This window comes from Echeneis naucrates, chromosome 16, assembly GCF_900963305.1.
Source record: "Echeneis naucrates chromosome 16, fEcheNa1.1, whole genome shotgun sequence".
Taxonomy (NCBI): domain Eukaryota; kingdom Metazoa; phylum Chordata; class Actinopteri; order Carangiformes; family Echeneidae; genus Echeneis; species Echeneis naucrates.
In genome coordinates, this window is record NC_042526.1 from 19145707 (window position 1) to 19157007 (window position 11301).

General features: G+C 39.0%; 1 protein-coding gene across 1 annotated transcript; it reads right to left on the reverse strand.

Moving 5' to 3' along the window:
• Positions 1 to 785: 785 nt before the first annotated feature.
• On the reverse strand, positions 786 to 10977 carry hmg20a (high mobility group 20A). The gene is made up of 9 exons (XM_029523929.1): positions 10849 to 10977; positions 8834 to 8923; positions 8483 to 8692; positions 7121 to 7253; positions 5856 to 5893; positions 4895 to 4970; positions 4394 to 4609; positions 2507 to 2639; positions 786 to 1233 (listed from the first exon to the last, which is right to left on the reverse strand). The coding sequence occupies exons 2-9, from the start codon at positions 8897 to 8899 to the stop codon at positions 1230 to 1232; spliced, it is 876 nt and encodes a 291-aa protein (XP_029379789.1). The 5' UTR covers positions 8900 to 8923; positions 10849 to 10977; the 3' UTR covers positions 786 to 1229.
• Positions 10978 to 11301: the final 324 nt, after the last annotated feature.

An 11301-nucleotide genomic window follows, 5' to 3' on the forward strand; every position in this document is an offset into this window, starting at 1 on the left:
GACAGGAAGTCTCAGCTGGAAAGAAGGAAATGGGCATCAGGGAATGGAAACCGGAAAGGCTCATACTTAAAAACAAATACAGTGCTATGTTAGCAATTTGATAGTACATTATCCAAGCTGGCTGGCCAACTCATGATCAAACAATGGGATCATTTAACAACCTGACTTGACTAACAAGCATTCATAGAGTCCTCCACAGCCATTTTGTAGCTCATTCAGCTGTTCTCTCTCCTAATACAGCTGAGTGGGAAAACTGTCAAATGCTATACAGTAGTTTATTGTTTCCCCAAAGCTGCTGTGCAGCTCAGTGTCTGTGAATGAGCCACTGACTACAAAGTAATTCGTGTCCCTCTCCAGATCCAGTAAATTACAGTAAAGTTGCTCAATTAACTTCAGCACTAAAACCCTTCTTAACTCCACATTTACTATAAGTAAATAAGCTTGGCTGGTGACCAATCACAACTCTGCACAGTGGTGTAATACCACAGATTCACCACATATTTCTGTATGATATAGTAGAGTGATTCAGCAGTGTGCTGACAGATTGACTGTACTTGCTAGTGTCATAAAACAGAAACTGGAAATGCAGCATTGAGTTTGGCAAATTGGTTAACTGCTGCCTAATTTTTACGTTTCAGATTTTCAACACACCATCAAAGAGAGATTATTTCATCACTTCACACTTTGGAATAAAATAAAACAAAATCTAGGGCAGTACTAACTCTAGTGTCTACCTATAAATGTATCTCCTGCCTGTCATGAACTTTTACAAACAAACCGCCTGCTGACATGATGTAAATACATTTATTGGAGACTCAAAAACATATTTTTCACAGAGAAAAAGAAACATAGATAGCAAGTGTTTTTTTTCCCAACAAAGCATGAAGACGGAAAGTCTGCTCAACAATATTTCTTGGATGATCGGTTAGATAGTTTTGTGGAATCATTTACTATAAATAGATGGCAAAGACAAAAGAGGAGCAAGGAGTGGCAAAACTGTCATATTATAAACCAAACTACAGCTATATCAATAAAGAAAAGCGTGTGTAAAAAAAGTACAAACAATAAATAAATATGAAACGCTACGTCATTTTAACAGAGTAACAAAAGATGATTTAAAATTTACTATAATGACAGGCTGGCAGGAAGATTCAACGTCAACCCGGAAACATCATCTCCTTAATGTCGTTGTCATTCTCAATCCATCACACAGGCTAGACTTGGTCCAGTTATCTGAGGTAAAAGACAGAGAAACACCATCTTATAATCACATCTACCAATCTCTGGAATGGCTAACAAACAGACCTTGAGGCAAAACTCAAAATTCTACTTAAGACCAGAGAGCTTCCTAATGACTAACGCACTAACCCTAACCCTCTGGTGATTCACTGGTAATTTAAACTACTCTAATTGTCTTAAAGTAAGAAAACAAGCAGAACAAATTTTAATTGGAAGAGCAATGTTTTACTGGTTAGGCTACATGTGGCTAGTTGGCAGCCTTCTCTCCTTGCAGGTTAGCATTCACATGTCTGCACTGAATGTGGTAATGGATTTCTCTGGTTGAGTGATTGTATGTCAGTTTATTCTGACATGCATTCATACACACAACCTTATTTACATTCTGCCAAACTCCTCCTGTCAAGCTTTTCTTACTCTTTGTTAGCTTCACATGCACATAGGCACAGAGAGAGGTGGCAATAGTTACCTGGCTTTGCACACTAATAAACATTAAGTTCTTTTAAACACACATTAAGGCATCTAAGTTTTTTTCATACCTTTGTACTTTCTCCTAAATAAAGTTGTTATTCTAAAAAAGGTGCTCCACATATTCAGACTCTGAATAACTACAGTTGATTGTGTCACTCAATCACAACTTGTCTTCACTGTCAGAGGGAAAAGCATCATTAGCCATTATAATGTAAGAATATGCCAACAATGAAAGTTTCACGTTTTCGTTGTTTGAGAAGGTGATTTTAAGTTTCTTATAAATGAATTATGATCATTCTTCTGAGTAGTAATTCCTGCATGTTTTTTTTCCTTCTTTCTGAAAATATAATATAATTATTCTGTCACAAAAATAAACTCAGCTCAACTTCTCCTCACTCTGAAATTGGAATAATAAAGCATTCATTTAGATTTAGTACTCAAGCAATGGGCAGCTGAGCCTCTGAAAAGAGACACTTATGGGTTGTGACATCAACTGCTAAAGTCAATATGAGTGTCCTGTTTTAAAGATGTGACTCAAGCCATCACCATCAAAGTGGGTGGATCAAAAGCCTAAACCAAATGTTTGAGTGTATTGGTCAGAGTAAGGGTCACACATCTACAAATCAGGAGATGATAAAGAGTGCTGATTCTCTACTTTAAACTACTGTGGAGCAAGAAAAGTCAAGTCGATGTGATATTTGGAAGTATATACGTCTTTGTGTGCTTAAGAGGATTAATAAGTGGTTTAACTTTTACTGCAAAGTAGTAATGTGGAAATGTTTGGATACTTAAGACTTGCCTGTCCAAACGGTTGACAACATCTCTCACTGTGTTGATGAGATTCTCGTGTTCTTGGGGGTTACCGACAATGATGCTGTGGAGTCGTTTCATATATGAGTCAATTGTTTCAATGGTGGGTGTTTCTCCAGTGCCTGTAAGACAAACAGATGTGATGCCCGCTTTAAATTTTATCCACTAATAAAAAACAAAATATCATCTTAATTTTACAACTCATCTCTACACGTCATGCTGTTTAAATTTAACCACTGTTGGCCAACATTCATCTTCTACTGCTTATCCGTTTTGGGGTCATAGGGGATCCTGGCGCCAATCCCAGCTCACATTGGGTGAGGGTGGGATACACCCTGGACAGGTTGCCAGTTCATCACAGGGCCAACACACACAGACAAACACTCAGACCTACAGGCACCAATTAACCTAAACATGATGTCTTCAGACAGTGGGAGGAAACCAGAGTACCCAGAGGAAATCCATGCAGGCCCAGGGAGAACATGCAACCTCCTCACAGAAAGGCTCCAGAATCCTACCACCGAGCCCGTGGCCTTCTTATTGTGGGGCAACAGCGCTAACCACTATGCCATCATGCTGCCCTGTTTGCCAACAGCAGAATTCTCAGTTTTCTTTGTGCTGAACAGAAAACTGGGGGTGGAAATACTGGATGACTGATGACTGGAAGACTGATCAGGATGAAAATGGTCCAGACACAACACCACCAGCCACTACTTGTCACTGTCAATATGTTTTTCTCCAAGCGACATCACTGGGTCACATTGTCAAAACAGTCTGGTCAACGTCAGGCCAAGGACAATTATTTCTGCAGCTTCACTGTAAAAGTTTAAAAGTAAAAATACTGTATTTGTCAAAATCATCAAAAGGAGAAGCAAAAAATGGAAAACTAAGATATAGAAATATAATAACAAGCAAGACTGAGAGGTTGTCAACGTAAGTTAATTTAAATTAGTTATATCATTTGAGAAATTACACAACTCAAGAGGAAAACACATTGCCATGTCAACTCAGATGTTCACTCAGAAGCTTCCCTAGGGCTAGTTCTAAATGGGTTTAGCAATCATTTTTCAAAGTCAAGCTGTTATGAAATTATTCCAGCAGCATTGTCAATTTGTGCTGTTTGTGGAGTCTTTCTCTCTGCTGCGTGAGCAAGAAATTTATAATAGGTGTGGAGGAAAATGAAAGAGAGAAGCTTTGGGTGTGACCCCAGCAAAGGTTGTGTATGTGCATCAAACAAGTATGAACAGAGTGAGAAGACATTCCTTCGATTTAAATAATGAATAGGGTAAAATGAAGAAGCTAGAGTTCCAGAACATGGACAGTCCGATGGTACAATTTGTTTAGATGTGTGGATCGAGGAGATGCTGGACTTCAAGGCTCAGTAAATACACACATGCTGTTTAACCACACCTACATTATTATTTATGTCTTGCCAACGTAAATATCACCTAATATCACACCTCTGTGTTTGTGTCTAAGGCCGGATTATTTGTATCGGGTATCAAATCAATATTGGTTTATAATGTACTTTGGACAGTATCAGCACAACTTAAACCCAAGAGCCACATTGTTACTTTCAGACATAAAAGCACAGCAGTTTTGCTGTACTTTTTCACTCTCAGCAGAATACTGACTTGATAAAAGATTTCCTTTTTTGTTCAACATTCCCCAAACTAATGGCCCAATCTTATAGTGAACTCTATATCTGAAAATGTTTGACAAAACTTTGGAGGCTGCAGAAACGCACAGCATAAAAAGTCACCAAGGATGGTGTTGAGTATTTTCATTTCATTTTGGTTGGAGCTTAATACAAATTGTGTTATTATATGCCTCATTTTTGTTGGTGGATGAACTGATGCTGGCACAGTGTGGTCACCTGGCAGAGGCACAGCGGAGAAACTGGAGGTGAGCGCCTGGCGCAGGGTCTCCAAGTGCTGGTGCAGGAGCCCATTGCGTCCCCTCTCTTGCATCACGTCGCCCTCCAGCCTCTCTACTGCCCCACGCATGCTCTCCACATGCTTCTGCAGCGCTGCGTTACGCTCCTCATACTCCATGTTGGTCTTGCGCAACTGCCGCATCTCAGCTTCACGTGCTGTTGTAGAACATACATAGGAAGAGAAACAATTGCAAAACAGCAGTCTAAAGAGAGATGATACAGTAGCCAGAGTTATCATCAATGTTTCATTTGCACAGAGAGGCGTGTTCTCTCCAAGTTTAGGACAAACTATTCTGGGATAATGGTGCCCTATAGAACAAAAGTTCTCCTGAGGTAGAAGCAGACTGTGTTCAGAAACACTTAGACAGAGGGAGGTTTTTAAAAATATCTACACAAAGCACTTTTCTCAGCAATACAGCTGGCTGTGTTGTGACTCTTTACCTTTGCTGTGGTTGAGGAACTCCTCTGTGAAGATTGGTATGTCAAACACAGTCCTGTCCTTCCCCTCTGCATCCTTCTGTTAGTAGCCAGAGAGAGTAAAAGGGAAGGTGATGAGCTGAATGCTGAAACCATTTAGCAGCACAGACTGACAGCCAGAAGTGGTCATTTATCTAGCTTGGCTGTGAGTGGTAATTGATTTCATATATGGCCACAGGGGAAATACAGCAGTAGAGTAGAAGAAGTGAAGAGGTAGGTCTAATCCCATCTATGGTGCTGCCATGATATCAAAAGCTGAGATGGTTTTTAATCATTTGAAAGAAAAAATATTATATCTAATATTACAAGGTTGCTTTTCCCTTGTATTGTCCCTCTTCTTAAAGAATACATAATCTTTCCTTATTTTTTGACATAATCATCAATTCAACTTATGTTGAATTCTGTGCAATTCTGTGTGTAAATTCCAAGAGGAATGCTTATTCGAGTAAAGTTACCTGGTCTCTAACCTATCAGAGCATCCTGAAAGATTTACCAAGAACCTTTTAATTAAATGCAGAACTTCATGAAAGTGAATTACACACTTAGTAAAAAGGTAAGTGTTTGGATCACAACCACAGCACCAACGCTGTTTTAGTGAAGCATCAATAAACACTTAATGTGTTGAGCAAGGAGGGGGAACACAAACTTGAGTGAGAAAATGGCAAAACCATACTAAATTATTATTATTATTATTATTATTAGTGATAGTATTGTTGTTATTATTATTATCATGATTACAATTTATAATATCTGGAGTTGGTATGTGTGTCTGAACAGGGACTAAAGTCATTCTGATAAACTGAGGAAAAAACCTAAATACTATATTATTGCATACTATATGTATTACTGATCTTTTATTAAATATGATATTTTCTTCTTCACAAAAGAGATTATGAGTGTGAAAGAAAAGGCAAGAGTTACTGACCTCGTGAAGGGCCTCACTGGTTACCTGGTGCCCAACATCTGGGGAGGAAGGAAAGAGTAATGAAAGAGGACAGCAGATAGTTCATGTTCCCTCCGGCGCTGTGCAGTGGGACTCTGCCACATAGTGAATTGTTAAAACTAATAAAAGTAATCCAAGAAAAATAAAAATCCCATTGGCATATTCCATGTTGTGAATCAAGTGAAATGAGACCAACTACTTCTGTGGAGTGCTTTTCTCTTTTTGCCAGGGCAGAGCTGTTTATGTCATCAACATTTCTGATATTTAAACTGAGATTTATTAAGCATAACAGAATGGGAGTAGATAATACCGACCATGTGTTGTAAACAGTGACGGCTCCTTGGCCTCAAGCTGAACTATAACTTATGACCTGAACTACTATGAACTTGTAACCCCTTTGCCTGACATATTTCCATTGAGTAAGCAAAGCAAAAACAGTCCTGTGTTTCCACCCTGAACACTGGAACACATTCAGTGTGTCGTAATTCACAATAGCAAGTAGTAAGAGCAAAATCTTCCAGGTGAGTTTTTTTTTTTGGCATTTTTTTTTTTTATTATTATTATTTTAAATTATTACACAAAATTATTTTTTTTTCCAAATAGGAAAACATTTCCAGCCCTGGCAGTGCTTGTGTCATTTCTCTTTATTGCAGACATTAACAGGTTAGAGCAGACACGTGCGTCATGGCTGCAGCACTTGATGAGATTCAGCGCCTCACTTATTTCCACCTATAATGTGCATATCTTGTTGAAAGAAAGAAAGAAGACATTTTGTCATCATACAGCATTATTACTCAAAACTCTATAGTCAATATGTCTCAACTCAATCTGATGCGAGGCAGACATGAAAAACATGCATATATTTTTTTTAAATAATTTTAACAGTGACAACTTGAAATCGGTTCCATTTAAGAGACTGACTTTCTGTCAGGAATCTCACACGCCACGCAGTGTGATCCCAGACTCACAGTCACCCAACATGCCAACACCATCCAAAGGAGATTTCAGACCTCCATCTCTACATTTATATTTCATCATAAGACAGATTTAAAACTGTTGTTGCTGCGCTTGGCATTTGTTTGAGATTCGTGTTTCTGTCTGTCAACTAATCTGTGTAGGAAACATCCCCAGATGTTTCCAGAGACATTTGATTTCTTTTTTACAGTACAACCTTCAATTGGTAGTTGACTAACTTCCAAAAGTGTTTGAGGCTGCTAAGTTGCCATTTCTCTTTAGCCAAATCTCACCTCCTCTGTGCCGCTTGCCTTTCTGCTTCTCCTGGACCTTCCTGGTGAAATGTTTGTAGGCTTCGGTCTTCTGGTACTTCTCCAGCTCACGCATGTAGCGTTCCTTATCTCGCTCAGCCTCATCCAAGTATCGCTGCAGGGATGACAATGAAAGGTGATAGGTGCTGAAATAGGATCTAGCAGAATTGTGGGTGAGTTGGTACGATCAGTGGGAGTAATTATTCTGAATCAGGATTAGTTCCTTTCAATAGATAAAAATCAGCAGTTTCTAATATTAATAACCTACTTTCAATCGATGCCTGCAACAAAAATTCAGTTTGTAATTAGTTTTGGATTAGAAGAAAAGCTGATAAAACCATCTTCATGCAAAGACTTTGTCCCTGGATAAAGGGAAATCTGACGCAGCTGTGTGAAACAACAATTTGATACAGGTCTGCCAAAATGTTATCTACCCTCTGTTGTATCTTTGGATTCAAATACAAAACATGGCTAAACTCCTTCTCTCACCCTTGGGTTTGTGAAGCCTTCGGTTTGTAATTTGTCTGTCAGCCATCTTGATTTTATGAAACTAGGGGAAAACATATTTTGAGGAGAAGGGGGTGAGGAGTGAGCTGAGGAGGGGTGAGGGGTGGATATGACCTGCTCTGTTCTTTAAGCCTGTCATGTTGGTTGTTGTTTATGGTGCAGTCTTTCAATCAAACCATATACGCCCTAATGCATAGCCTGCTTTTCAATATATTTCCTTCTACATGGGAACATCATATGAAATGCAGAATTCAAAATCATTCTTCTATTTGAAAAAATTTAAATATAACAGACAGATTGTTATGCAAAGTCTCGTAGCCATGTCTACACAGTTGAAAGAATGTCCAGGACACTACACAAGATGTGGTCAAACTATGGCAATACACTCTATACAAAGATGTCTATACAACAGTTAGAAAACATAGTTAAAGTTGGTATGTCGTCAGCACTGACACTCTACGCTCAACAGGCTTTTATTCCTCCACATTCCTCCACTTTTGTGAAAAATTTGATCTGTAGACATGTTTCAGGTGAATATTTGCACCAAGTGCTTTGAGACACAAATGCTGCAATTACCAAAAGTGACAATTCACTATTAAAAGTCACTTTTCTTATTAATTAAAAACCTACTCACAGTTTTGCAGTCTGCCTGTGGTCTTTTTTTTTTTTCCTCCCATTGCTTTTTCAGAACAGTTGCTCGTGTTATTCATTATAGCTGTACTAATCTGTGTAAATATTCCTCATACACCAAATTACTTAAAAAGCGGAAAGGAGAGAAATTCAGAACTTTGATGCATCATTCTTCACAGTTATTTGCTTAGTATGTTCTTCACTGACCTGCTTCTCCTCAGGGGGCAGCTTGCTCCACTCATTGCCCAGCATCCTCGTAATCTCTGGAAAAGGCACGTCTGGTCGCTCGGCTCGTAGCTGCTCCCGTCTGTCGTTCATGAAACGAACGTAGCCTGTTAGGGGGGCCTTAGGTGCATTGCTGTCCTTCATTGGTTTCTTCCTCTTCCTCCCCTTGGTCCAGTTGCCACGCCGGGGCTTCTGCATAGATAACAAAAACAGATATGCATTGAAGGTCCAGGTAACAATCCCTCCAAGAAACCCACTGAGAGGACACTCTTGGACTCTGAAATGGAAAAACTGAGGAAAATGTTCTTGGATAACTGTGTGTTGAGCTCTTACCTCATCTCCGTTTCTCTGGCTGTTGATGTCAGTGTTGGCTGCAGGAGAGCCCGTCTGCTCCTCCATGACTTTTGTGACTATAGGGGAAATCTAAAGCAAAACAATAATGACGATATCAGTAATTAGTTAAAGTTTGCATGTATCAGCTGGGGAATGGTGGGTTCAGGATTTTGAAAAAATGTCTGACTGAGGTGTGGAGACATTATCACTATTGATCCTGCCCTGCCAAGAAGTTGAGGCCAGACACGCTACCTCTCCAGCCGGATCATCTTTTCAGCTTTTCTTTCTAACTCCTCCGACCCTTGGCTCAAAACCGCTTCTTGGCCAGCCACATTTCCTCAAATAGAAATGTCTTAATGACTTCAATCATTATTGAGCAAGTGAAAGAAAAAAAAAAAAAAAAAAACACAGCCGCCCAATATGCCATCAGTCTCCAGACAATAATGTAATCTCAGAAGAAAAAGTTCTCAAGCTCAGTGTTTGCGCTCACTAAGTTTTAAAGTCTAAATGTTAGTTGCAGAAATAACAAATAAATGTTAAACACTCAAAATAACTTTAAAATTATCATAAATAAATAGTAACAATAATAAATAGTTTGTCACTTAATCACTTATAAGGCATTAGGGTTGTCTATTGTTGATTAAATTAATTGATAATCCACCTTTTTAAATTGTATGTTGGCCCAGTACTGACTCGGACACAATAATTTGTGTCTTAACCTTTGACCTTCTCATGTGTGGGAAATGAGCCTCTGTGTCCTGGTTGTAATTTTCTGTGCCCATGGCATCGAGTACTATGGAAAATGATGCAGGCATCAGGCAGTTGATGATCAAATAATAACAATTTTGTGAAATGTGTGAAAAACATCCCTGTTAAAACACTTTGGTTCAGAATGTTTGGAGTTCAAACATTTCTGTTTGTGCCTGAAGTCAATTTATCATATCGCCAGTGTGTACCTTCAGCACAGTCTCAGTAACCTACACTGTGAAGCATATTTGACCAAGACAGCAATTTTTTTTTAAGTATAATATTTATTTATGTTTATTATTGTTGCATGGACTTAATTTGAGAGTATAATACATCGATTTTCAAATTAAGACTGTGCAGCAGCGTCCCCTGCTGCTTGAAGGCACGTAATGCATGATTCAATGTAAAATTGCATGTAGTTTTACCTCAACGGTTTAAGCTAATAGTTAAAATTTTACATAGAGGGTTTAAACTTTGAAACTCATGGAGTGTTTAAGTCTTTTTAAATGTTCCATGCCTATTATCAGACGTATCTCCTAATAATAAATCCCTAAATAGACGATCATCACTGAAGCGGACCAAAGGCCATCGGGGGACTTGGATCCGGGACATCCTGACATTTTGATGATTCTAATAATTGCTATATAATACTTTCAAAGTAACATATTGAGGTATTTGATTCTATTTAGCCTTTTCATTTCTTAGTAATTTTACCCCAGAGCAGATCAACTGCGGTAGAAACGTCAGCTTGTAGTAGAAAGGTTAAGCTACTATATGGAAAGCAGGGAGGCAGATCGGTAGGTTTATTGTCACACTGGCCGACGACTGTGATCTTAGTTATTCATTCACACAGTTCAACGGAGATGCTGACATGAGCTATTCAAGTCGTATGAGCAGCTGGCGACCAGCACCGCTGTTAGCTAACGTAGCTCATGAGCTAACATCAACAGCTGAAATGAGATTCAGTTTTCACCACTGCACCCTGTTTTACTGTTGCTACCTAACTGATATCGCCGAGGAATAATGTTACACATAAAGATCTGACACATTTTGCGGAAAAAATATTTACAACATCGAAACAATTGTCAGCACCCAGACACACGAGATAACAGCTAGCTGAAATGTTAGCTAGTTAGCTAGCTGTTAGCCAGCTTAGCCAGGCTAAGGATAATCTTTTCTTTGCACTAACTCGTTAGGGTGTGATCTGAATCACTATTAAATCAGGCATTTTAAAAACATGTTGGAAGAAAAACCTAGAGCAGACTAACCTTAGATAAGATAATCCGTAAGTCTCCCTCTCCCAATGATTTTCCTAATCAAAACAATACAGCAGCGACCCCATAGAGCTACAGCACACAGAGAGATATGTGACATTTCTTTCTGTGTTTTTTTTTTTCTGGTTATGCTTTGTTCGACACAAAAGGAAAAGAAATATATCAGTTTCCAAAATGTCTGAAACATGTGACAACGACAACACTCAGAAAGGTAAATTAATCCAATTCCTAGCACAGCAAACTGCTCTGTACCATCTAATTCTACGTTCCCCTCGCAGTGATCTTCTTCGTGGGTTCATTTACAGAAGAGGCCGCAGTGTGTTGGAGGACTTTGCTTCCCCCTGTTCGATTGAGTAGGACATCCATTCCTTCGTTCATTCATTCGTCATCTACCGCTTCTCCATTTCTGGATCGCGGGGGATTGAGCAGGAAATATTAAATTTAAAT

What these genes read in the sequence shown, in the direction of transcription:
- hmg20a (XM_029523929.1), bottom strand. Translation starts at nt 8,899, where the DNA reads ATGGAGGAGCAGACGGGCTCTCCTGCAGCCAACACTGACATCAACAGC. An exon ending in GCCAGAGAAACGGAGATGAG is followed by an intron (nt 8,693 to 8,833) that starts GTAAGAGCTCAA and finishes TTATCTATGCAG; the next exon opens with AAGCCCCGGCGTGGCAACTG. An exon ending in AGGCAAGCGGCACAGAGGAG is followed by an intron (nt 5,894 to 7,120) that starts GTGAGATTTGGC and finishes CTTCCTCCCCAG; the next exon opens with ATGTTGGGCACCAGGTAACC.